The 27,009-nt window shown below is 41.8% G+C and overlaps 3 protein-coding genes across 5 annotated transcripts in view; all 3 read right to left on the bottom strand.

Annotated features, from left to right (window-relative positions):
* Positions 1-501: 501 nt before the first annotated feature.
* btbd9 (BTB (POZ) domain containing 9) lies at positions 502-8,764 on the bottom strand. The gene is made up of 11 exons (XM_068709062.1): positions 8,634-8,764; positions 7,499-7,707; positions 6,908-7,271; positions 6,110-6,377; positions 5,767-5,986; positions 5,519-5,638; positions 4,885-4,994; positions 4,451-4,640; positions 3,691-3,798; positions 2,938-3,016; positions 502-2,747 (listed from the first exon to the last, which is right to left on the bottom strand). The coding sequence occupies exons 2-11, from the start codon at positions 7,681-7,683 to the stop codon at positions 2,553-2,555; spliced, it is 1,839 nt and encodes a 612-aa protein (XP_068565163.1). The 5' UTR covers positions 7,684-7,707; positions 8,634-8,764; the 3' UTR covers positions 502-2,552.
* Positions 8,765-9,059: 295 nt separating this feature from the next.
* The window catches only part of LOC137871294 (uncharacterized), a 40,353-nt gene continuing 22,403 nt past the window's right edge, over positions 9,060-27,009 (bottom strand). For both annotated transcript variants that reach the window (XM_068709059.1, XM_068709060.1), the window contains exons 3-9: positions 12,870-13,148; positions 12,693-12,782; positions 12,438-12,521; positions 12,323-12,351; positions 12,006-12,047; positions 10,497-10,565; positions 9,060-10,288 (exon numbers count right to left, since the gene is read on the bottom strand). In XM_068709059.1, coding sequence (XP_068565160.1) covers positions 10,181-10,288; positions 10,497-10,565; positions 12,006-12,047; positions 12,323-12,351; positions 12,438-12,521; positions 12,693-12,782; positions 12,870-13,148 — 701 coding nt within the window. In that variant the 3' untranslated portion in view covers positions 9,060-10,180. The remainder of the gene's footprint in view (positions 10,289-10,496; positions 10,566-12,005; positions 12,048-12,322; positions 12,352-12,437; positions 12,522-12,692; positions 12,783-12,869; positions 13,149-27,009) is intronic.
* LOC137870858 (uncharacterized) lies at positions 21,748-25,993 on the bottom strand. 2 transcript variants are annotated; one of them, XM_068708307.1, is made up of 9 exons: positions 25,917-25,993; positions 25,310-25,636; positions 24,905-25,183; positions 24,725-24,817; positions 24,470-24,553; positions 24,354-24,382; positions 24,037-24,078; positions 22,537-22,605; positions 21,748-22,328 (listed from the first exon to the last, which is right to left on the bottom strand). In XM_068708307.1, the coding sequence occupies exons 1-9, from the start codon at positions 25,975-25,977 to the stop codon at positions 22,221-22,223; spliced, it is 1,092 nt and encodes a 363-aa protein (XP_068564408.1). In that variant the 5' UTR covers positions 25,978-25,993; the 3' UTR covers positions 21,748-22,220. The 2 variants fall into 2 exon arrangements, with proteins under 2 accessions (XP_068564408.1, XP_068564409.1); XM_068708308.1 differs by having other exon boundaries at positions 24,917-25,183.

Below are 27,009 nucleotides of genomic sequence, written 5' to 3'. Positions count from 1 at the left end.
ATGGGATTCTATCAAACTAGTATCAGTATCATCAAATGATAAATGTACTCTTCTGAGCAGCATAACAAGCTGTGAACACAGCCATGATGACATCACGCCTCATGAAGCTGATATAGTGGATGTATGAGGGAAGAGTTGTCCATTTAAAGCAGGGACATTTCATTTGCAGCCATGTTGTTTTGGGCAACGTAATGGACTTAAGTGCGACTGTCACTCTACTTTAAGCTCAGATTTGTTCTCCACCAACCTACCGAAGGCTCTTTAGAGGTCAAATGCTGCTCACCGAGAGCGGCTCGTCTTCTCATCGGTGCTGCAGAGGAAGCACACAATGCTTCTGTTCTTTGAAAACATCTGCCTGCTGCAGCTGGAAACCAAAAACAATGAGCTGAAAAAAAATAGGCACTACAAAATGTGGCTGTAAACATATTAAGTACAAATTAATTTAGGAATATGTGCCATATGAGCACTATATCGAATGAAATAATAAAACTGGATCTTAAGGACGGAGTCTTAAGGCTTTTAGTTGAGGATCTGGTATTAACGAACAAATACGCAATTAATCAAAATGACCACAAACGCCTCATCCTAACACTGCTTATGACCGGTGATTATATCTGAGACAAGACCCACAGAGGTCCATGAGCTGTTCATCAGTTCATTAGTTCATCAGTTCAGATCCTGTAATTAATTAAAGAGACAGAAGCAAGACAAGAACAAAATAAAATACAATTTTGAACTTCAAAATTAGACATTTCTTTTAAATGTTTCATGACAGTAAAACAGCTCCTTCGGCAGCATTTACACACCAACATGTTCTAAAGAGCTGCCCGGGGGGGGGGGGGGGGGGGGGGGAGGAGCGTGATGAATGCACGTTGACGGGTCGAGATCACCGCGCTGCTCGTACCAAACGCCTCCGCCCGGGTTCTGCTCACAGCGGCGGTCCAGCCAAGCAGACGGGTGTGACCCCCTCACAGCCATCGACGCTACTGTCAGTTTCCATATTCACATTTTTGACAGGCATGTATTGAACAAGAGGCAGTGAAATATATATATATATATATATATCTATATATATCAAGTAAAACTATACACATACTTAAAAGCGAGATGGGGTCGGGGAGTGTGTAACCTGAAGAAAGCCCCGTTTCAGTTGTCTGGTTGTTCATTACGGAAGACTTCCTCCGACTGTGGGAGCTCTTCTGAAACGACTGAAGGAGGCTTCTAGAAACAACGGCGGGTCACCAGGGAGGTTCTCTATCACAGGGCATTTAACATCACACAAAAGTTGTGCTTGTTTGGGTTTTTTTTTTTTTTTTTTAAAGGAGTTTTTCCAAAGACAGAAGTGCAACATCAGGACACAAATGAAACAAACAGGAAGCTGCAGCACTGATGGATTCATTTCAAAATAAACCTCAAAAAAAAAAAAAAAACAACAACCACAAAAACAAAAACAAAAAAACAGATGGATCCAAGAGCAAGGAAGCGTTTAAATTAATTCGACATATAAAACAGAAAGTTACACAATCCAGCACTGTACTCTAGTGAGGAGACCCAAGCTGTAACCTGCGTTTGCGTGTTCTCGAGTAAAATAAAGTGCCGACAGCAGCTGCTCCTGTGTATCAACGCTCTTCCTTTCAGCCCTAGTGCATACATCGTTTGGTCCGAGCCCAAAAAAATAATCCTCACGACCTAATTGATCCCCCCCCCCGCGCCCCCGAGTAATTTGTGCTAAGCTATCCAAGTGCTTAACATGCTAAATTAACACTTAACTCTTGATTAGTTTGTTTTATCTTGAGGTATGAATTTTAACCTTTAAAAAAAAAGTCACACCAGATTTTGGTTTCGGGTGCGAAAGCCCGTCAAACAAACACTTGACAGCGATTACTTCATATGCAAATGCATAACTGGATCTAGTGCAAATTGCATACAGACGCCACAGAACGCATTTCAGAATGCGTCGGCTTTGGCAAACCTCTGAAGAGTTGAATTCCAAACTTTTATTTTGAAAAATACTTCCGACTGCTACTCGGTTATTAGCGAGATGGTATGAAAAGTGAGCAGAGTCGTTCTCAGACGCTTTCTTTAAAAAAATAGCTTGTTTCTGGAGTAAAATCCGTCTCTTTTGGAAATATGAACGGGTAAAATTCAAATAAGCCCCTCCCCCTCCCCCCCCCCTCCCACACACACACACACACACACACACACACACACAGGTGTTACTGCTCTTCGGTGTGCGCCTCGTCTTTGGAGAAGTAGAGATTCCACTTTGATGATTTCAAAAAGGACAAAAAAAAAAAACCAACACAAAAACTTGAGTCTCAGTAGCTTAAAAAGTACCTTCACAAAACTGTGAGCCGTCGATGATGTAACACCAAAACCCTCTGCTTCAGGACTGGAGGACGCTGCTGTTACAGACACGGCGGTCTCTAATGTTGCACTCGTGACGGGAGGGACCGGCGGTGACGAGGAGACGATTTCGCCGCGGTTAGCGGTCCGGAGGATGAAGGCTGTGCAAAATGGCATTCTGAGGTCTCCCTTCAAAAACACACCTCCTACTGATGGGACAGTGAGGACGATGAAGACGGGGGAGAGGGCTGGGAGGGCAGCAGGCTGTGGGTGCGCGAGGGCCGCTGGGGTCGCGGCTGCGGGGACGAGGACCCGGAGTCGGGGGGGTCGGGGCCCGGGCTGCCTTCGCTCACCTCCGTGTCCAGCTGGGCCGGACACTCGAAGTGAACGCAGTGGAACACCTGAAGAGAGATCAGAGTCAAACACTGACGGGGGGAGGGGGGGGGGGAGATCGATGCTCGAGGCGGTGAAAGATGAGACCGGAGATACTATTAATCCGGACGGGTGTAAAATCAGGTTAGGTACCCGGGGGAATATAGCCCGACACAGATTTAGTTCAAATGTATGATTTAGTGTTTCCTGTGTTTTCACCTCATTAGCAGTGTTGTGAGTCCCAACGATACGGATGAAGGAGGCCGGCTGCTTATCAAACTTCAGTGTCTGCCACGATCTGTAAGAGAGGAGCGGGAAAACAGAAACATGGAAACAGAAACACGAGACGTTGTTTCTCAGTTTACAACATTAACGTCTGTTGTGACGACGTTTTCCTGACACGGCCCTGATTATTGTACAGGAGAGACATCACAGCTTATCATGAATTGGTCGATTTTGAGATATCTCGCTTTGGGCAAACATGTCTTCTTTCAGACTAGTGCAAAGAAAACATCCTAAATACACATCTGGGTGTTTGTTTTACTACTCTACGTCTATTCTCGTCTGTAGATTTCTCCATTAGAAAAAGCCTAATTTGCATATTTAAACATGTAATTTCAGAAAGAACTTGCGCTACAAAAAAGAATCAGTAATCCCCTGGGGAAGTTCCGTGGTTATGTCTGTTAGTCTGTTCACCCGAGGTGTCTCCACAGCATGGAAACGTTTGTTAAATGTTTGACATCAAACTGAGGATGTTCTGGTCCTGAAAGCTTCAAATCTGTTCTGCCTACAAGGGCAACAGCAACATCTCTATGTGGCTCGATGTTCCTTTATAAGTTATCAGTCAATAACTACACTAATAAATACACTATCAGAACTTTGCCTTCATTTCTAGATCAGAGTGTGAAGATACTGAAGGAAAGAGTGACGGAGCGGTGGAGGAAGCGACAGCAGAGGAAGCGGGAGCCTCACCGACATGCCTGCCTGGTGCGGTCCACCACCTTCGTCCACTGCTGCTGGTTGCTGGAGACCTCGATGTAATAACTGTAGGAGCGCTCGTCACAGTCCCACAGCAGCAGCCTGAACAGGAAGAGCAAGTGAAGGAAGCATTTACCCGTTTTGTAACTGTGCACACGCTCACAAACTCTGTTTCACCGCGAAAGACGTCACGGTGCACAACAGACAGATGTTAAAGTAAGAATGTGGAACTCACTTTTGGGTTTTCAAAAGAATGGTTTATAAAGTATTGGGGGTTACAAGTTTGAATGAAATATATTTTTCTTTTCTTTTTTAAATATCTTAAATTCTTGAGGGTAGCTTAATTGATAACTACTAATACTACTACGACTACTACTGCGACTACGACTACTACTACAACTACTACCACGACTACTACTACTATGACTACTACGACTACTACTACTACTACTACTACGACTATAACTACGACTACGACTACTACGACTACTAGTATGTCAAATAGCAGTCATCAAACCCAAAGCACCACAATATGACACAATTATAAAATATAATAATAATAAATAATTTTAGGTCTCATAATTGTAATAATAAGTGATAAAATTCAAGGTACTTCAATGTCCATGTGGCTTAGAAAAGAGGAATAAATGTCACCATTGCTCTGTTAGCATTGTCAGCATGTTCAACTCCAGCTGGAGAAAGGAAATCATTGCGATGCTCGTCTTTACTCGTATTATGACGTGGCCAGATCTACCTCAGGGATCCGATGGAGTAGGGCTGAGCCAGCTGGATGACGATCGCTCCGGAGCCCAGCTGGTGGCAGGTGTAGCCGGAGTCCCAGTCGTAGTTGCGCGTGTCGCCGTTGAGCAAGGCATTTCTGCAACGGCTCACGCCCTCAATGACACTGGCGCACAGCGCGATGGTCGCCACGTTCTCGCCGGGCACTGCAGACATCAGGCGCACGGTCACACACTTGTTCTGCTGCCATCGGCACTTTGTTTGCATGAAACGGGTCTAGCTCGCTGCTTTTAACCTGAATAACTTCAACATGACGCCAAAACCAGACATTACAAGCAAACAGAGTAACGCTGGGATGAAAGCTGAATGCCTGAAGCCTTTGAACTTCTTCAACACTGCAGATTACACATGTAGAATGACAATAGGTGTGTTTCTGTGTCTGCGACTTACCCAAAAGGCCGTTCTCCAGGGTAAACGAGCGGTTGGTGAACATGCATTCAAAAGCCACGAGGTGGAACACCTTGTTCACCGTGTTGTGTGTTCCCACAATGCGAACGTACCTGAGACACAAAGGGCAACATCGTGAAGGCGGGACGTACCGCAACACTCTTGTTTTAGACAAACCTTCACGGAAAGCTTGAGTCCTATGTTGTGACGTTATCTCCAATCTGGAGAGTCTCCAACTTCACCTTTGCTTGTGCAACAAGGTGAAATTATGCTTCCCTGTCCTCTGCCAGGCAAACAAGAATATAAACCAAATCAACTATGGGAAAAAACCCATAAAACACACTGTAATTGCTATGAACACCAGGTTCGGACAAGTGATGGCAGACGAGCCCTTTGTGTTTGGTAAAAACAAATACAGTGATTTGTTTTGACTCATCTCCAGCCTGGCAAGATGTCAGAACACCAGGAGAGGCTGAACGACCTGTGAGTGCATGCGTTCCTTATTTATGAGCCCTGCTTTCTTGGGAATAGGCACGGTGAACGTGCACGGAATGCTGCAAAGTACAATTTTTCCACAACAGCTCGAGCCAACGGACAATAAACTGATGCTGGGGTCAAATGGATTCGCTCGGCTTACCTGCAAACTCGCGGTGTGAAGTACAGATCCTGCCAGGAGCGGCAGAGGTACTTTGTGTGGTCCACAACGCGCACCCAGTCCAGCTCGTCCATAGACACCTCGACGTAGTACGAGTAGGACCTGAAATAACCACGGAGGACGTTTGAAATCATAACGCAAAAAACTCAGAAGCAAACATTACGTTCAATCATACACGATATAAGATTCTCACTACACGATTAGCGTGGCCAAAAGAATTCATGTCTTACCGACTGTCTCTGTCCCACAGCAGCAGGCGGACGTGGTTGATGATGGACGACTGGCCCAGTTTGACCTGGATCCCGGCCCGCCCGTCGTCCTCGATGGGGTGCCTGGAGAAGCCGTGGTCCAGGTCGTAGTTCTGGGTGTCTCCGTCCAGCAGCGCCGACTTCAGCTCCCCTTTCACCACCTGAGCTCCGTACTTCATGGTGGCGATGTTCTCCTCCGGGACTGAAACACGAGCACAAGAAATGTGCAAATGAATACATGAAATACACAGGTAATACATGAAAATACACAGGCATAAACTACACAAAGTGTTTGATGTGATAGCATAAGGGTAGGAGCACTGACTCAGCATGCCCCGGTAGTTGAGGTCCATGTTGCGGCTCTCGGAGCGGGTCTTGATGGCGTCCAGCAGGTCGTCTGGGCTCAGCAGGCCGGACGGCCGCACCACGTTCAGCATCTCCGTCAGAGTCATGAGCGGCAGCCGCACTGCCGACATCACTTCCTGGGTGTCGGCCCCTTCCTCGTGCTGCCGGCACCAGCGACTCAGCGCCTGGAAGATCTCCTTCTCGCTGGCAGCAAACGAGTCCCGCTTCACCACGGTCAGCAGAGCCGTCTGCAAACAGGTGCTTTAATGTTAGTGTACAAGTCAAAAACACCAAACGTGCAGCGATTACAGCGTCTTAGTATTTGCTTTTTTTCCCCCTGCATTTCAAACACGGGAGGAAGAATATCTTTGTCTGGGCACGTCATGTTTATGTGTCACACGTGAGATTTATTGAAATGTTCCGACAGCCATCAATAAATCAAATGCTCTGATAAAAGAAGAGAAATGAATCTGGTATCCGTGGCTGTAACAGCAGGACTGTAATAAGGCTTCCTGCCTTCCTGTGAACCTATGGAGCGTCAACGGAGCCTTCCGGTTGCAAGTAGTAAAAATGTTGTTGTTTATGTTCATAATGATAATTTTGACCTGCCACTAGAGGTATCTCAGATTTATGTTACAACGGCATACATGAGATATATATTTCAAACCATATTTCACAATGTATGGAGAAAAGAAGGCTTCCTTAACGTAGGAATGAACCAGACTCAATACTCATTACAACTCTTCACACACCAGTCTGTAATCCAGCTCCCTCTTACCTTGGAGAGCATGAGGAAGCCGTCAGAATTCAACACTTCGGGTCCGTGTCTGTCCATGTAGGCGCAGCAGGCTGCACTGAGCGCGCTCAGGGAGTACAGACTGGCCACGTCAAAAACCAGGCAGACGTTGTTGGTGTGCAGAACGGTGCGGAGGAACTCGGAGGTGGAGTCCTCCAGCGGCTGGAGGCCGTAGCGGTGAGCCAGGCCCAGGAAGTCCAGCAGCACCTCTTCCCGGGCGGAGCTGAGGCTGGCCCGACCCGTGTACAGGTAGTTTAGCAGCATCGAGAAGGCTTCGGCCCGCGTCTCCTCTAAACGCACCTCGGCCTGGGGCTGGGACTCCTTCATCCCACCGTACAGCAGGGCCCTAAAGGGGCCAGAAGAAGCAAGAAGGTAATAGTTAACATGTTATTCCAGTAGGCCATGCATTCTCTTACTAGGCATGCTTTGGACCGTCTCAACCAACTGCCAGCAGTCTCACAAACATACGGCAAGGCATCAAGGTTGTATATGTAGTGTCATATGTATAGGATTACATGCTCCTTATATAGACTACACAGGTGAACCATGGGGGTTTGAGTCATTAACTCTTACCTGAAATAGTGACAGCGAGCTGCCAGGATGACGCGGTGCGCCGGGAACCGCTTCCCCTCCACGACGAACGTGACATCGCTGTACTCCTCTCCGAGCACCAGGGCGCCCAGCTGCTCGGACAACAGGTGGACGTGGTCGATCTCCGACACGGAGGCCAGCGGGCGCAGAGGGTGGCTGTTACTCATGGTCCACGGCTGCTGGAGTCACATCTAACACACGGGGAAACGTGTCAAAGCCAAGGCACAGCATGGAGCTAATGAGCTTCATTCATAGTGAAGCTTTTACTCCACTACATCTCAGAGGTAAATATTGTACTTTTTACTGTACTACAGCTTAGAGGTAAATATTGTACTTTTTACTGTACTACAGCTTAGAGGTAAATATTGTACTTTTTACTGTACTACAGCTTAGAGGTAAATATTGTACTTTTTACTGTACTACAGCTCAGAGGTAAATATTGTACTTTTTACTGTACTACAGCTTAGAGGTAAATATTGTACTTTTTACTGTACTACAGCTCAGAGGTAAATATTGTACTTTTTACTGTACTACAGCTTAGAGGTAAATATTGTACTTTTTACTGTACTACAGCTCAGAGGTAAATATTGTACCTTTTACTGTACTACATCTCAGAGGTAAATATTGTACCTTTTACTGTACTACACCTCAGAGGTAAATATTGTACTTTTTACTGTGCTACATCTCAGAGGTAAATATTGTACCTTTTACTGTACTACATCTCAGAGGTAAATATTGTACCTTTTACTGTACTACATCTCAGAGGTAAATATTGTACCGTTTAAACCAGTTTAAAATCACAGCTAGCTTAATGCTAACTAGCTGAATGCTAACTAGAATGCCTTGGAATCTAACGACAACCGTAAACACACGTACTAAACTAACATTGGGTTACAAAAACCCAGTATTTGTCCGTGTACGTTGCTCACATTTCAGCTAAAACGACGCAATGAGCACGTTTAACACGCTGTGACAGCGCTAACAAGCTAAAGATGTTGAGCTTTCTTGTTTACAGCCGACATTTGACACCCGAAACAAACGTTAGCTAACGCTAGCGAGCTAGCTAGCAGCGAACCAACGGTTCCTTTTCATTGTTCATTCGTCGTTTTAAACTTACCGAGCAGCTCTCAGTCACTCCGTTGTTTAAATAAAGATGATTTTTAAAAATAAAAATTAAAAAAAGCGATTGTTTTTCCCCCACTGTACTCGAAAGTTCACCACCAAATACACAATCCTTCCAACATCACATCACCGGAAACCAATTCTGGGTCAACGGACGTCAACTTCCGGTTCGTCATACAGATTTCAAAATAAAGGTCACCGAATTACTTATTCTTCTTTGGTTGTTTTGTTTTTTCACCCAGCAGTTCGCATCTTTTAAATGGCTTTACTGCCCACTGCTGGATTGATAAAATATCCCTTTTCTCGTGCCAATACTGTTGCCACTGTTTGCTTATTTCCCCTCCAACTTTAAAATTGTAATATTTATTTCCACGTGTTTACTTTAGTTGTAGTTTTAGTTTATTTTGCACATTTTAAAAAATATACACAAACATAACAGAGATAGATAATATCACAGTGCAGGACAGAGGCACAAAAACCCACTGGGCTTATTTGAAGCCTCCACCTACATAGTATTAAAACATCACAATGTCATAGAGAACACAAAACTAATAAGATAAGATATGACTATGTAATATTGATGACAGCATTCTTAGATTGTGGTTTTGCTTCTTACTTAAAAAGAGTATCTGAACACCATCGCCAAATTGAACATGACTGAAACTCACATCAACTCTGACTAGAATGCGTTTGACTCTGCCGTGTGAACCGTTATGGCAATTCACAAAACAGCTGTCAGTACAGCGACATTAGGAATCTAAATGACCGTACAGTAACTCAGCTCATCAGATCTCTGTGCCGAAGCCCAATTATTCCTGAACGCAATTCAAATCAATGAGGAAGATAATCCATGAAGACATTTTACTACATCTGACTTTAAGCATCGTGCGTCTCTATTTCTCTTTCTTCTCAATGTGTGGCTTCTTAAAGAGACACGCATGATCTACTTCCTGTAATCAGCAGTGTCATTTGCTCATCATGACTTTCTTCCTTTTTTTATATTCTTACTCTTATGTGCACCACTCCCCTCTTACTGACTCCATCATAGTGATTCAAAGACACTGGATTTACACAGTGTTCACTCATTCAGCTGTTTAATACGTTTGCTTTGAATACTCTGATAAAAGGAGACATACATGTTAAAATCATTGCATATCTAACAATAAGAGAAGAAACTTGGAAAATAAAGAAAAACATCATGAGAAAATCTGCAAAATTGCTCAAGTTTGATGAATAATTGCTCACGAATAAATTACAGGCAATACATGTTATTGAAACAAAAACAGCAACTTACTTACAATAACCTGAGATTAGCGCTTCCATCTCTGAGCACAACGAAGTGCATGAGAGCAAGTCCATCAAGCAAAATGTGTAATATATTATGTTCATTTATATTTTAAGCAACCACCCATAAACATGTTGAGACACGTCTTCCCCTTTTCACACTGAGACACCAGTGAGACTTCACCTCCTTCTGAAAAAGGAAGATATTTACAATAATCCATCGACAGAGAAAAGCAGACATGAGTTTGGTTTGTCTGGTTAGGTGATGGCAGCGTAGAGGTTGCTGGGATCAGCGGAGGAAGCTTTCACGGTCGCGTATATCACCGCATCATCATCATCATCATCATCATCATGTTTACTCCGATCCTGACAGGAAACAGCACAACGTAAATAACACAACAGGACGAGGTGGTGTAACCCGCCACAACGACGTCACACAGTGAAACACAACATAAAAAAGAATCATCATCATCATCATTACACTTCACAGCATATTGGAACACACACAACAACACAATGTGACACAGTGCAACACAACGTGTGTATCATCAGTGTAACCAATCAGAGAGCTCACCTGGGCTTTACTGTTGGTCCTCTTGGTGTAGCTGACGGAGGCGTAGGAAACACCTTCATCAGGATCAGCCTGCACAGAGACGACACCGTCATGGCCGCTCATTAACATAAACACATTCTAATAGTAAATAGAAGTTATTTTGGGTCGGAGGTTGGATTTGTAACTTCCTGTTTTACCCCGCGTTCTCTTCTGGTGAAGTCCAGTTGCATCATCTAACTTCCCTTTTTTTTAATCTTGAATAAACATTCTCACACTCTCAGGACTGTACAGAGTGTCAGATAAAGACACACATTTCCAACACACATTCCAACGCGGCCGGTTGCTGTAAACCTGTAGTTAGTGTTGTGAGTTAGGCAACAAGACCACTCAGTTAGGTTTAGCAACAACATCATGGTTGAGCTTAAAGGAGCTGTATATTTAACATTCAGAGCATTAATATAGCAGCAAACAACTATTGTCTAAGTGGAGTAGTGTGTAGAATGAAGTCGCTCTCCTTCTGTCTGTGTTGTTATCAGAGCTTCTTCTTGCTCTGTCGACATAGCCGGGCCAGTCGCAGCGTGCTTTTAGTGCATGTTAGCTAGCGTGCTACACTGGTTAGCTCACGGCCGCCGCTCTGCACTGCTCTCACGCGGCGGATACTTCCGTGATGACGAGCGTATAGAATCCACCCTCAGGTTAACAGTGTTAGCTCTGTCAGCACTTTAGCCGTAGTTTTGCACTTCTAGCTACGAGCCGCCGGCTCGCCGTCGACATGTTGAGAGCCGTTAGGAGGCAATCAAAATGCCCCCAATCTCGGATCCTGCACCTTTAAAATAAACTGCGTGAACTAAGTAAAACGTAAACAACGTAAACAACGTAACATACGTACGGAAAACACGTCACAAACATCACTAACTAAACGTTGGGGCACAAACACTGGACTTGAACACCGGTCTCCTGGTGAAAGTCAAAAGTCCTGTGTTTGTTTGACCCATCCACCTCCGCTCCCTTAACATAGAAACAGAATAAGAGAAGAGACTCCAGCAACATACGGCTGGCTAGTTAGCTCGGTAGCTTGTCCTTCTTCTGACTGACGTTGACCACCAGCCCGCTGTTTGGCTCATTTTCTGTATCTGGCGTAGCATGAAAGCATGGCGGAATTAGCGAGCTAGCGAACTAGCCAGTTGTCCGCTAGTTAGCTAGCTAGCGTGTTAATTCCACCATGCTTTGATGCTACACTGGTTACAGAAAATGAGCCGAACAGAGTTGGCGCTCATCTGGCGATAGCGATGTGCTTTCCTACGCGTTGACAACAGAGTGTGGGTGAAGCATTACGTTGTTGAATATTGCTCATTTATTTTGTCTCTCTGTGTTTCTTAACGTTACTAATACACTGTGCATTTTAGTCGTTACTACAAAACCTCAGTGAGTCCGCGACTTGCTGTACGTTTTATTCATACAGACGCCGAGGGGCCGAGACAAAGCGTTGGTATTTGACGCTCTGCGTAGCTTTGTAGCATGTGATCTCACCGTGTCCTGGATGGTCTCTGGAGCAGGGTTTGAGGTCAGCGCCTGGACAGAAAGCGTTTTACACTTCAGTTAATTCATATGTTGCCAGGTTTACAAAACAAACAAGACCTGTGCTGTTGTTGTTTTAGAGGCTGCAGTTCATGCTGTTTATGGCTGAATATGAAAAGCATAAATTAGCTTTTGGCCACTTTTTAGCTTTTCCTCACAACAACTTCCTGCTGCTGCCGCTTTGTTTTAATACAACACAGGCCGTACTGTTTATCTGTTCTCAGCTATAGAATCTAAATGTATGGTGAAGAAGAGTTGTTTAAACTCACAACGTTGTCGCTCGTCCGCGTTGTGTTCCCTGAAAAGACAAAAAGGTGGTTGAAAAGTTATACAAGGAAAATACAGTATTCTGAAAATGTGTTAAAGTTTCATCCATTCTCTCACGTTTAGTCCTCTTCCATTTGATGAGAGCCACAGTGATTATTAAGAGTGCTACTAAAACCACAGCCACGATGACGTACCACCAAACTGAAAAGATAGTAAAAATGATTCAGGCATATTGTCTGCAGCTTTCTGTTCTGTTGGAAGATGAAACTTTTGGTGCAAAAAGTGGATCCAATGAAAACACATCTGCAGAGATGTGATTAAAAGTTACACAAAAATACATAAAGACACATAAAATGTTGAGTCACTACTTACTATCACTGATTGAAGTTGTCGTGGTGTTAGTTGCTTTAGTGTCGTCTTCAGTTGGTGTTGACTCAGTTGTTGCTGTTGTTGTGTCGTCACCTGAACAGATTAACACAACTCAACAAACTAAAGAACTTACAATCCATGAAAAAAAAGTGAACATGAGTGTCTTTAAAATGTTCTCACCTGTTTTCTCACCTGAGGGAGAATTTCTGAAAGAAAACTGTTGAACTTTGTCTCCTCTGGTCACTTCACACTTCAGTGAATTAAACCTCGATGTGGAAATGAAATGAGAAGTCAGAAACGTCAGAGAGGCGGAGCAGGAAGACTGTGATGTCTTCAAGTCTTTGTTGTCTTTATCCACAACTCGACCCTGAAGCAGCCACTTCACTTTGTGTCGACATTCTCCATCTGTCGACACAGAACATCTCAACGTCACCTCATCATTGTCCTTCTGTTCAGTCACTGGAGAAGATGGAGACATTGTGAGAGAAAGAAGAGTAACTTCATCACTATAATCATGATTATTATAATGTTTCAGTATATTGTTCTGACAAGACAGATTGAAAACATCATGATGTAAATACTCACTGGTAACAACAGACGGATAAACCACAGCATCTTCACCTTGTTTTCTTCCTGATCTGAACTGTCTGCAGACATATTGACCAACATCTTCATCTGTGACCTTCTTTATAACCAGAGAACATTTCTCTGAAACACTCAGTCTGTCTGATTTAGCTTTGGCTTCTTCAACGATCTTCCCATCTCTAACCAGAACTACTACTGGTGGTGTTCTTCTTAAATTAGTGAAGAGCCACCTCGTTGTTTCACAGTTCTTACTACCATCTATCAGACTGTTACAAGGCAAAGTGACTTCATCTCCATCTCTGACAGTGACGTAGAGCAAACGTTGTCCTGTTGCTGCTGCTGAGAAGATGAGAGAGAAATAAAAAGAATAAAGAGAATTAAAACATGACTTTTAATGTCAGTGTGAAGATCATTTTAGATTCAACAACAGTTTACAAATGAGCCTCATCGTTGGTTTCTAAGAGTTCATTAAACTCATTATTCACCTCGATGGAGAACAAACAGACTACTTGTCTGTCTTCTTTAAATGAAGGTTAGGTCATAAAATAACATTAATGATGTTAATAAATGATCTTTTTTAATGTTTCTGTAGTCATAGACACATTATATGTATTCTTACCTGTAAACTGAAGCACCAGAATCAGAAATAAAGAGGTTTTAATCCATCTGAATTCAGACATGGTTCCTCTCCGTCTCTTGTCTCTCTGCTTCTTCTATTCGTCTCTGAACTTCTTCCGTCTTAAAGACGAACGTTGAATCTACTTCCTCTGATTAGTAAAGTGTAACTTCCTCTTCCGTCTTTTTTTTTCTCAAAGTCACAGTTTTAGACCTGTAATTTCCCTTCTGCAGAAAGACAGATGCTACTTCTCGTTTCTATCGTTTAGAGCTATGTCTCAAATTCACGTCTTAGAAAGTGATTTAACGTTGACTCAATCGACATAACTTCAAATCAAATATAAAGTTACTGTGTCTGTCAGACAAAAATCATATTAATGAATCCACAATGTGTCACTTTCAACCAAATCTATTCTGTTTTGTCTTGAACTATAAACTAATATACTCTCAGTTGGTTCTATGTCTCATCACTTTAGTCCAGACTGAAGTATCTCAACTATCTGATTAAACTTAGTGATTAGTTTAGTGATGTAACTTTCAATAGCGTTATTATACCACATAACTCACAACAGTGGTTGCTCAATGTACTACACTTGCTCTGACCGAATGCAAAAACATCCACATTCAACGTTTAGGGTGGAGGAAATGAGTGAGACTGTCTTCGTCGAAATCTCTGATAATGTTCATCTTGACTGGGATGTCCTGCATCCTTGCTTACATAATCTGCTGATTTGTTGATTTGTTTCAATGTCCCTGTCTTCAGTGTCTTAAACCCATGAACTCTGACAGTATATCATTGAAAAGATGCAGAAATAAAAACAAAAAACACCCCAAAAAAACATTGAAACAACAATGATATAAAGTCTGAATGTGATGACATGATATTGTGTCAGTGGTTAGTGAGTTGGTGTTTCCTATTCTGTTGATGCTGCACAGGAAGTTACTGTTGCAACAATTTCAGACCTGAGATCTCAAACGTATTTTATTTTTGAGGGTTAAGTCCTAAATTGTCCATTTAAAATTTTGACTCTGACCGCATTCAAATCAAATATGAAATGATGTTTCTGTTGGAAAAATGTCACTTTAAAACCTCTTGAACCCTAACCCTATTTTTAGGCTTAGGCCCTGCTCTGCTTTAGGCTCTGCTCGAAAATTGCATATCCATACTAAAAAGAGTATATCTCTGCAACCACAAGCTGTATTTTCATAATTTTGGTGTTATAATAAAGGAAACACTTGTGAGATTTGTTCAGATATGTAAATATCAGTATATATGTTACTGGTTAAGAGTAAATGAAGATGGCACACAGCACAAATTAAAAAGTTTCAGGTCGCCTAAAAAAAAAAAGCACTTTCAGGATTATTATTTCTTTGTAATGATGCAGCTGCAAGTTTAAAGCGTTCCCATATTATAGCACAATATGTGAACAGTCTCTCTGCAAAGTTTGACTTTGATAAAGTGAAGCAGAACAAAACTAGAGAGGTTTTAGTACAGAGAGTTCAGACGAGGTCTCCAAATTGATCATTTTTAATTTTATCATGTACCCAACTATATATATTCACTTGTATATCACTAATGGTGTTCAATTCATCCAAATACAGCAGTTTAGGCTTTATTTGAAGGCCAGAATCCTCTCTGCACCTTGTCTGTGTTTCTCTGTTCACTCGATTCTTTTCAGATTTCAGCCCTCCCCCCTACGCAGAGCCCTGTCTCAGCAACCCATTGGTCGATTTCAATGATTGACACCTCTTTTAAGTATTTGAAATTTTCTAAATATATTTGGATGCTACATTTATGTACAAACTGTTGAACCTGCATTTAACAACCGCAAACAACATGTACGTTTATTTGTACATTTACTATTATTGAGACTGACTTGATCCCGTAAAGCCAAAATGCCACCATTCATAGAGGGTAGGATCATTGATTGATTTTTTTCTTTCCAAAATAAAATGCATATCCACCTTTTATTGTGAAAGACCTGAATCTACTCAATCTATTACAACACGTGTATAACTGTGAATTTAACATTCATTTTATTAGCAGTTATAATGAAGACAACGCTGTTACTGAATCCATTAAGAAACAAAGCTCACTGTGCAAAATTAGCAAAAACACATCGGACTCCAAACCAACAATTCCAAATCAAAGTGAATTCAAATGAGTTCTTCTGCACACCGATCATGCTAAGCTATGTACAAATTAAAAGGCAATCAGAAAGAAATCTACAGGCCTAAAAAAGTGTGTGTGTGTTATTCTGTCTGTAAGGATGTGATGTGTGTGTGTGTGTGTGTGTGTGTGTGTGTGTGTGATTCACTGTGTGTTTGTCATCACTGTTATGCAGTATTTGATCTATGAGTCACGAGTGACGGGTGTGAAAGATGAAGTGGCCAGAAAGAAAGAAATGGAAGAAAAGAACGGAGATAAGGAAGTAAAGAGAGAGGAAGAAAGGACGAGCAGAGAGATGAGAGGAAAGGAGGCGGAGAAAGGCGGGATTAAAGAAGACAAGGAAAGAGGAAGGAGGAAGGAAAGCATGGCGTGATGATGAAGAGGAAAGCAGGAGCTGACGGCGTGTGTCCGCTGCAGCTAAATAAAAGAACAGTAGAAATCCTCAGACTACGACGTTCAATCACCATGATGAAACTGTTCCTACATGGAGGAACCACAGAACACAGCGTAGAATACAACTTTCTTTATTTGCAGATTATATTGTCTTTAGATATTACAGAGAGAAGAGAGTCACTGACCCGTTGAAACACAAACACCATCCCAACACACAGGTCAATGTGAAATGAAAGAGGATTCAAATGACATGGAACTGAGCTCCAGCTGCTGTAGCTTCAAACATGAAACGGTAAATGTTGAGATCAGCTCTGAAATTTAAAAAAGTTAACAAAAGTGAAATTTGTTGCTTCCTGCTGAATGAAGTTAAAGTCCAGCTGCTGTGTTCTGACCGGGCTGCAGATGAGACACATGTTTACGACCGATGCAGGAAAAGACAACAGACTGAAACTAAATCATAAAAGCCGTTTAACACCAAGCTGGAAAATATTCACAGAAATGTACAAAAACAGATTATTTTTTTTGGGGGGGGGGTTCTTATGAATGCTTCATCACCACTGTGGAACCGATTCTGACGGACCTCGATTTCAGATGACGTCCACCTGTTGAAATATGTTTGACCAATGAAGACCTGAATACCACCAGCTCCATGTAGCTTGCTGCCATAACAGGGAATGTTTTTATCAATTTGGTTTCTCAACACCCAATATTGTGACGAGATCAGCAGCAGCTGGGACACGATGAAGATGGTGATGAAGCTGATCTGCACTTGACGCAACGTGGCTAACCACAACAGCTAGCGTTAGCGTCACGTTTGGGGCCTGGTTAGGTCACGCATTGAGCAGTTATCTTCGTCTTTTTCTTATTTCCAACCTACAACATTACATTACGGTCATTTAACAGACGCTTTTATCCAAAGCGACTTACAATTCAGTATCTATCTACACACCGTAGACGCAGCTACGGGAGACATGTTGGGGTTAAGTGTCTTGCTCAAGGACACATTGACATGAGACAAGTGGAGCAGGAGCCGGGGATCAAACCACCGACCCTCTGATTGAAAGGCGGCCCTGCTCTCCACTTAGCCACGGTCACCCACTCACGTACATCATGACGAGTAGATCAGTGGAGTGTGATGGAGGCAGACGTGTTGGTCAAACTCCATCAGGAGGTCTGACGTTTTCATAGTTCACTGTGTCATCTTCTCCATCATAACGCACCTGTGAGAAACAACACAACACAATCAAACCCACACTTTACAATCCCACTTCTGTGATCTGTAGGCGTCCACTGCTCCACACTTCATCACGAGGAAATCAGAACTAAAGTAAAGACGCAGTTCATTAAATTACACTTTGGTTTTAGCTCCCAGAAGTCTCCCTAACCTCCACATTTTGTTTCCACATTACTGCTGATGTTTTTAAAGTGAACACAGTTGTAATCTGAGGGGACCTCATGTAAACACTGAGAGCTTTGTCAGCAATTTTAGCTCCGTTAGCATTTTTAGCTCTGTTAGCATTTTTAAGGCTGTTAGCATGTTAGCTGCTAGCCGCCGGCGCAGCTGTCTCCCTCGTCGAGAGCCATGTGGAGGCAATAGAACTGCTCTATAGACAGTAAAGAAGCGTTAAAGCCACTCGTGTTTCAGTGAGAAAACACTGTGTAAAAGAATGTAATGAAGAGTGACAACTGTAAAAACAAAATCATTTCATTATTCGGTTGTAAAAAACTCACGGCGATTTGATCCATCTGTGTTTTCTTCTCTGAAGAGACAAAAGAAAGAGTCGACTTTAGTTTCAACAGTAAAAATCCTCTTTTATGATGTTTAATATGTGGATGTTCTTCACCTTTAATTCTTGCCCGAATGTTGACGGCCACAACTGTTATTATGAGCGCTGCTAATCCAACAGACACAGAGATGAACCTCCACCAGCCTGGAACCACAATGACAACATGCACTAATATTTAGTTACAGCTTTTAGACTTAAAATAAACTTTATTCACATTTAAATACATAACAATTCTGAGCTGTTGCTTTAAATCAGAATAAAAATGTTCTCTCTCTCAAAAAAAGTACCTTAATTAAAAACCTGAACAGTAACAAATCACTACAATAAATAAATAATAATGTTGTTAAATGTGAGGAGAGAAATAGACTGACAGGAAGAGAGATTGTAGATAAAGACACATAAAATGTTGAGTCACTACTTACTATCACTGATTGCAGAAATTGTCGTGGTGTTAGTTGCTTTAGTGTCGTCTTCAGTTGGTGTTGACTCAGTTGTTGCTGTTGTTGTGTCGTCACCTGAACAGATTAACACAACTCAACAAACTAAACTAACTTACAATCCATGAAAAAAAAGTGAACATGAGTGTCTTTAAAATGTTCTCTCCTGTTTTCTCACCTGAGGGAGAATTTTTGAAAGAAAACTGCTGAACTTTGTCTCCTCTGGTCACTTCACACTTCAGTGAATTAAACCTCGATGTGTAAATTAAATGAGAAGTCAGAAACGTCAGAGAGGCGGAGCAGGAAGACTGTGATGTCTTAAATTCTTTGTTGTCTTTATCCACAACTTGACCCTGAAGCAGCAACTTCACTTTGTGTAGACATTCTCCATATGTCAACACAGAACATCTCAACATCACCTCATCATTGTTCTTCTGTTCAGTCACTGGAGAAGATGGAGACATTGTGAGAGAAAGAAGAGTAACTTCATCACTATAATCATGATTATTATAATGTTTCAGTATATTGTTCTGACAAGACAGATTGAAAACATCATGATGTAAATACTCACTGGTTACAACAGACGGATAAACCACAGCATCTAGACCTTGAAGTTTTCCTGATCTGAACTGTCTGCAGTCATAACGACCAACATCTTCATCTGTGACATTCTTTATAACCAGAGAACATTTCTCTGAAAAACTCAGTCTGTCTGATTTAGCTTTGACTGCTTCATCAATCTTCCCATCTCTAACCAGAACTACTGTTGTTCTTCTTGAATCAATAAAGATCCACTCAGTAGAGTCACAGTTCTGTTGATCATCTCTCTCACTGTTACAAGGCAAAGTGACTTCATCTCCATCTCTGACAGTGACGTAGAGGAAACGTTGTCCTGTTGCTGCTGCTGAGAAGATGAGAGAGAAATAAAAAGAATAAAGAGAATTAAAACATGACTTTTAATGTCAGTGTGAAGATCATTTTAGATTCAACAACAGTTTACAAATGAGCCTCATCGTTGGTTTCTAAGAGTTCATTAAACTCACTATTCACCTCGATGGAGAACAAACAGACTACTTGTCTGTCTTCTTTAAATGAAGGTTAGGTCATAAAATAACATGAATGATGTTAATAAATGATCTTTTGTAATGTTTCTGTAGTCATAGACACATTTTATGTATTCTTACCTGTAAACTGAAGCACCAGAATCAGAAATAAAGAGGTTTTAATCCATCTGAATTCAGACATGGTTCCTCTCCGTCTCTTGTCTCTCTGCTTCTTCTACTCGTCTCTGAACTTCTTCCGTCTTAAAGACGAACGTTGAATCTACTTCCTCTGATTAGTGATGTGTCACTTCCTCCTCCCTCTGTTCTCTCATACGTCACTTGTTCCTTTTTTATGCACTTATGGCCGACATGAGAAGCTGGTTTAAAAAAACAAAAAGATCCGCTGATTTACAAACTCTTTCCCCAATGTAAGTCTATGGAGAAACCTTTTTTTTTTTGAGGCCTTCTGTCCTCACGTCACCCAGAAGCTGTAATTATACGTGTCGGCCACTCGGAAAATATGCTTCCTGGTATTGCTGCTTGCCTTGCAGCATTGTTGGGGGGGTATTGTTGGGAGCGCCTTGTTTTGCCCCCAGAAGTGCTGCTTTCAGCGTCTTCGAGGAACGCTCATCACTCGTGGACTCCGGGGAAGTGAAGAAGATTTTGGTTGTAGTGGTCGTATGTCCAGCATCCAGCAGCAGAAGTGAACTGCAGTCAAAGAGCGGCGGCCTAAGAAAGCCTGCTGTGGACCACATCTGTCCGCGGAGGCCTGAAGCTCCGCCCCTGCTGCTGCACAGAGGCTGTTCCATCAGAGAACTCATCACCTCGTTAGCAGTGACTGCTTGATGATCCTCTAAGTATCTGGTGACTCACCTGCAGGGAGACGGTCCAACACGTCTAACAAGACTTTAACTTACAGTCAGTTGTTAGGGCTGGCTCCACACCGGACATGAAAATGGACACAAGGAAAGTTCTACTGCATGTTAGTTTATTAAAATACACACATGAATAAATGAAAACCAAACACCAAGAACCACAGAGGAGCTGCTGCAGCAGAGTAGAGAGAGAAGAGAGAGAGAGAGAGAGAGAGAGAGAGAGAGAGAGAGAGAGAGAGAGAGAGAGAGAGAGAGAGAGAGAGAGAGAGACTCACGACTTCAACCTAGAGGGCTCAACAGGAAACACCAAAATAAAACAGGATGTAACAAAGAGCAATATTAAAGATTCTACACATGCATACATGAATACACAAAAATTAAAAAATGCACATAAAATATACAAGCACACGGTCTGCAAACACACATATATGCATGTACATGTACACATGCAGCTACTATCAGAGCCTGTTCAGTCTGCAGGAGTGAGGCGTCACCAACCAGCAGGCCGAGAGGAAGCGATGTAAGACTGATTCTGACATCATCATCTTTTTATATTCTCTCTGACACTTCAACAGGTGTCCCATTACTCAGTTCAGTTCTTCAGAAACTAATCAGATCATGACTTCAGTTGCAAGTTAAAGATAATTTGGGTGAAAATGAATAGTCTGTGTTTTTTCTGAGGAAAATGGAACATGGCAACGAAGGACCTGAATACTTCTTCCACCATCGCCAAATTGAACATGACTGAAACTCACATCAACTCTGACTAGAATGCGTTTGACTCTGCCGTGTGAACCGTTATGGCAATTCACTAAACAGCTGTCAGTACAGCGACATAATGAATCTAAATGACCGTACAGTAACTCAGCTCATCAGATCTCTGTGCCGAAGCCCAATTATTCCTGAACGCAATTCAAATCAATGAGGAAGATAATCCATGAAGACATTTTACTACATCTGACTTTAAGCATCGTGCGTCTCTATTTCTCTTTCTTCTCAATGTGTGGCTTCTTAAAGAGACACGCATGATCTACTTCCTGTAATCAGCAGTGTCATTTCCTCATCATGACTTTCTTCCTTTTTTTATATTCTTACTCTTATGTGCACCACTCCCCTCTTACTGACTCCATCATAGTGATTCAAAGACACTGGATTTACACAGTGTTCACTCATTCAGCTGTTTAATACGTTTGCTTTGAATACTCTGATAAAAGGAGACATACATGTTAAAATCATTGCATATCTAACAATAAGAGAAGAAACTTGGAAAATAAAGAAAAACATGAGAAAATTAGCAAAATTGCTCAAGTTTGATGAAAAATTGCTCATGAATAAATTACAGGCAATACATGTTATTGAAACAAAAACAGCAACTTACTTACAATAACCTGAGATTAGCGCTTCCATCTCTGAGCACAACGAAGTGCATGAGAGCAAGTCCATCAAGCAAAATGTGTAATATATTATGTTCATTTATATTTTAAGCAACCACCCATAAACATGTTGAGACACGTCTTCCCCTTTTCACACTGAGACACCAGTGAGACTTCACCTCCTTCTGAAAAAGGAAGATATTTACAATAATCCATCGACAGAGAAAAGCAGACATGAGTTTGGTTTGTCTGGTTAGGTGATGGCAGCGTAGAGGTTGCTGGGATCAGCGGAGGAAGCTTTCACGGTCGCGTATGTCACCGCATCATCATCATCATCATCATCATCATGTTTACTCCGACCCTGACAGGAAACAGCACAACGTAAATAACACAACAGGACGAGGTGGTGTAACCCGCCACAACGACGTCACACAGTGAAACACAACATAAAAAAGAATCATCATCATCATCATTACACTTCACAGCATATTGGAACACACACAACAACACAATGTGACACAGTGCAACACAACGTGTGTATCATCAGTGTAACCAATCAGAGAGCTCACCTGGGCTTTACTGTTGGTCCTCTTGGTGTAGCTGACGGAGGCGTAGGAAACACCTTCATCAGGATCAGCCTGCACAGAGACGACACCGTCATGGCCGCTCATTAACATAAACACATTCTAATAGTAAATAGAAGTTATTTTGGGTCGGAGGTTGGATTTGTAACTTCCTGTTTTACCCCGCGTTCTCTTCTGGTGAAGTCCAGTTGCATCATCTAACTTCCCTTTTTTTTAATCTTGAATAAACATTCTCACACTCTCAGGACTGTACAGAGTGTCAGATAAAGACACACATTTCCAACACACATTCCAACGCGGCCGGTTGCTGTAAACCTGTAGTTAGTGTTGTGAGTTAGGCAACAAGACCACTCAGTTAGGTTTAGCAACAACATCATGGTTGAGCTTAAAGGAGCTGTATATTTAACATTCAGAGCATTAATATAGCAGCAAACAACTATTGTCTAAGTGGAGTAGTGTGTAGAATGAAGTCGCTCTCCTTCTGTCTGTGTTGTTATCAGAGCTTCTTCTTGCTCTGTCGACATAGCCGGGCCAGTCGCAGCGTGCTTTTAGTGCATGTTAGCTAGCGTGCTACACTGGTTAGCTCACGGCCGCCGCTCTGCACTGCTCTCACGCGGCGGATACTTCCGTGATGACGAGCGTATAGAATCCACCCTCAGGTTAACAGTGTTAGCTCTGTCAGCACTTTAGCCGTAGTTTTGCACTTTTAGCTACGAGCCGCCGGCTCGCCGTCGACATGTTGAGAGCCGTTAGGAGGCAATCAAAATGCCCCCAATCTCGGATCCTGCACCTTTAAAATAAACTGCGTGAACTAAGTAAAACGTAAACAACGTAACATACGTACAAAAAACACATCACAAACATCACTAACTAAACGTTGGGGCACAAACACTGGACTTGAACACCGGTCTCCTGGTGAAAGTCAAAAGTCCTGTGTTTGTTTGACCCATCCACCTCCGCTCCCTTAACATAGAAACAGAATAAGAGAAGAGACTCCAGCAACATACGGCTGGCTAGTTAGCTCGGTAGCTTGTCCTTCTTCTGACTGACGTTGACCACCAGCCCGCTGTTTGGCTCATTTTCTGTATCTGGCGTAGCATGAAAGCATGGCGGAATTAGCGAGCTAGCGAACTAGCCAGTTGTCCGCTAGTTAGCTAGCTAGCGTGTTAATTCCACCATGCTTTGATGCTACACTGGTTACAGAAAATGAGCCGAACAGAGTTGGCGCTCATCTGGCGATAGCGATGTGCTTTCCTACGCGTTGACAACAGCGTGTGGGTGAAGCATTACGTTGTTGAATATTGCTCATTTATTTTGTCTCTCTGTGTTTCTTAACGTTACTAATACACTGTGCATTTTAGTCGTTACTACAAAACCTCAGTGAGTCCGCGACTTGCTGTACGTTTTATTCATACAGACGCCGAGGGGCCGAGACAAAGCGTTGGTATTTGACGCTCTGCGTAGCTTTGTAGCATGTGATCTCACCGTGTCCTGGCTGGTCTCTGGAGCAGGGTTTGAGGTCAGCACCTGGACAGAAAGCGTTTTACACTTCAGTTAATTCATATGTTGCCAGGTTTACAAAACAAACAAGACCTGTGCTGTTGTTGTTTTAGATGCTGCAGTTCATGCTGTTTATGGCTGAATATGAAAAGCATAAATTAGCTTTTGGCCACTTCTTAGCTTTTCCTCACAACAACTTCCTGCTGCTGCCGCTTTGTTTTAATACAACACAGGCCGTACTGTTTATCTGTTCTCAGCTATAGAATCTAAATGTATGGTGAAGAAGAGTTGTTTAAACTCACAACGTTGTCGCTCGTCCGCGTTGTGTTCCCTGAAAAGACAAAAAAGGTGGTTGAAAAGTTATACAAGGAAAATACAGTATTCTGAAAATGTGTTAAAGTTTCATCCATTCTCTCACGTTTAGTCCTCTTCCATTTGATGAGAGCCACAGTGATTATTAAGAGTGCTACTAAAACCACAGCCACGATGACGTACCACCAAACTGAAAAGATAGTAAAAATGATTCAGGCATATTGTCTGCAGCTTTCTGTTCTGTTGGAAGATGAAACTTTTGGTGCAAAAAGTGGATCCAATGAAAACACATCTGCAGAGATGTGGTTAAAAGTTACACAAAAATACATAAAGACACATAAAATGTTGAGTCACTACTTACTATCACTGATTGCAGAAGTTGTCGTGGTGTTAGTTGCTTTAGTGCCGTCTTCAGTTGGTGTTGACTCAGTTGTTGCTGTTGTTGTGTCGTCACCTGAACAGATTAACACAACTCAACAAACTAAAGAACTTACAATCCATGAAAAAAAAGTGAACATGAGTGTCTTTAAAATGTTCTCACCTGTTTTCTCACCTGAGGGAGAATTTCTGAAAGAAAACTGTTGAACTTTGCCACTATCGTTCACTTCACACTTAAATGAATTAAACCTTGATATGTAAATGAAATGAGAAGTCAGAAACGTCAGAGAGGCGGAGCAGGAAGACTCTGATGTCTTCAATTCTTTGTTGTCTCTATCCACATCTTGACCCTTAAACTGCCACTTCACTGTGTGTCCACACCGTTCATGAGTCGACACAGAACATCTTAACATCACCTCATCATTGTTTTTCTGTTCAGTCACTGGAGAAGATGGAGACATTGTGACAGAAAGAAGAATAACTTCATCACTATAATCATGATTATTATAATGTTTCAGTATATTGTTCTGACAAGACAGATTGAAAACATCATGATGTAAATACTCACTGGTGACAACAGACAGAAAAATGTCAGCATGTACTTCCGATCTGGACTGTCTGCAGACGTAACGAGCAACATCTTCATCTGTGACCTTCTTTATAACCAGAGAACATTTCTCTGAAACACTCAGTCTGTCTGATTTAGCTTTGGCTTCTTCAACAATCTTCCCATCTCTAACTAGCGCTACTACTGCTGATGTTATTTTTAAATTAGTGAAGGTCCACTCAGTAGAGTCACAGTTCTGTTGATCATCTCTCTCTCTGTTACAAGACAAAGTGGCTTCATCTCCATCTCTGACAGTGACGTAGAGGATACGTTGTCCTGTTGCTGCTGCTGAAAAGATGAGAGAGAAATAAAAAGAATAAAGATAATTAAAACATGACTTTTAATGTCAATGTGAAGATCATTTTAGATTCAACAACAGTTTACAAATGAGCCTCATCGTTGGTTTCTAAGAGTTCATTAAACTCACTATTCACCTCGATGGAGAACAAACAGACTACTTGTCTGTCTTCTTTAAATGAAGGTTAGCTCATAAAATAACATGAATGATGTTAATAAATGATCTTTTTTAATGTTTCTGTAGTCATAGACACATTATATGTATTCTTACCTGTAAACTGAAGCACCAGAATCAGAAATAAAGAGGTTTTAATCCATCTGAATTCAGACATGGTTCCTCTCCGTCTCTTGTCTCTCTGCTTCTTCTACTCGTCTCTGAACTTCTTCCGTCTTAAAGACGAACGTTGAATCTACTTCCTCTGATTAGTAAAGTGTAACTTCCTCATCCGTCTTTTTTTTTTCTCAAAGTCACAATTTTAGACCTGTAATTTCCCTTCTGCAGAAAGACAGATGCTACTTCTCGTTTCTATCGTTTAGAGCTATGTCTCAAATTCCCGTCTTAGAAAGTGATTTAACGTTGACTCAATCGACATAACTTCAAATCAAATATAAAGTTACTGTGTCTGTCAGACAAAAATCATATTAATGAATCCACAATGTGTCACTTTCAACCAAATCTATTCTGTTTTGTCTTGAACTATAAACTAATATACTCTCAGTTGGTTCTATGTCTCATCACTTTAGTCCAGACTGAAGTATCTCAACTATCTGATTAAACTTAGTGATTAGTTTAGTGATGTAACTTTCAATAGCGTTATTATACCACATAACTCACAACAGTGGTTGCTCAATGTACTACACTTGCTCTGACCGAATGCAAAAACATCCACATTCAACGTTTAGGGTGGAGGAAATGAGTGAGACTGTCTTCGTAGAAATCTCTGATAATGTTCATCTTGACTGGGATGTCCTGCATCCTTGCTTACATAATCTGCTGATTTGTTACTTTGTTTCAATGTCCCTGTCTTCAGTGTCTTAAACCCATGAACTCTGACAGTACATCATTGAAAAGATGCAGAAATAAAAACAAAAAACACCCCAAAAAAAACATTGAAACAACAATGATATAAAGTCTGAATGTGATGACATGATATTGTGTCAGTGGTTAGTGAGTTGGTGTTTCCTATTCTGTTGATGCTGCACAGGAAGTTACTGTTGCAACAATTTCAGACCTGAGATCTCAAACGTATTTTATTTTTGAGGGTTAAGTCCTAAATTGTCCATTTAAAATTTTGACTCTGACCGCATTCAAATCAAATATGAAATGATGTTTCTGTTGGAAAAATGTCACTTTAAAACCTCTT

This window comes from Cebidichthys violaceus, unplaced genomic scaffold, assembly GCF_023349555.1.
Source record: "Cebidichthys violaceus isolate CVI_PGR_0920_01 unplaced genomic scaffold, fCebVio1.0.p SCAF_14, whole genome shotgun sequence".
Classification (NCBI taxonomy): domain Eukaryota; kingdom Metazoa; phylum Chordata; class Actinopteri; order Perciformes; family Stichaeidae; genus Cebidichthys; species Cebidichthys violaceus.
The sequence above is the reverse complement of the archived record's forward strand: the minus strand, read 5'-3'. Positions and strand labels throughout refer to the sequence as shown.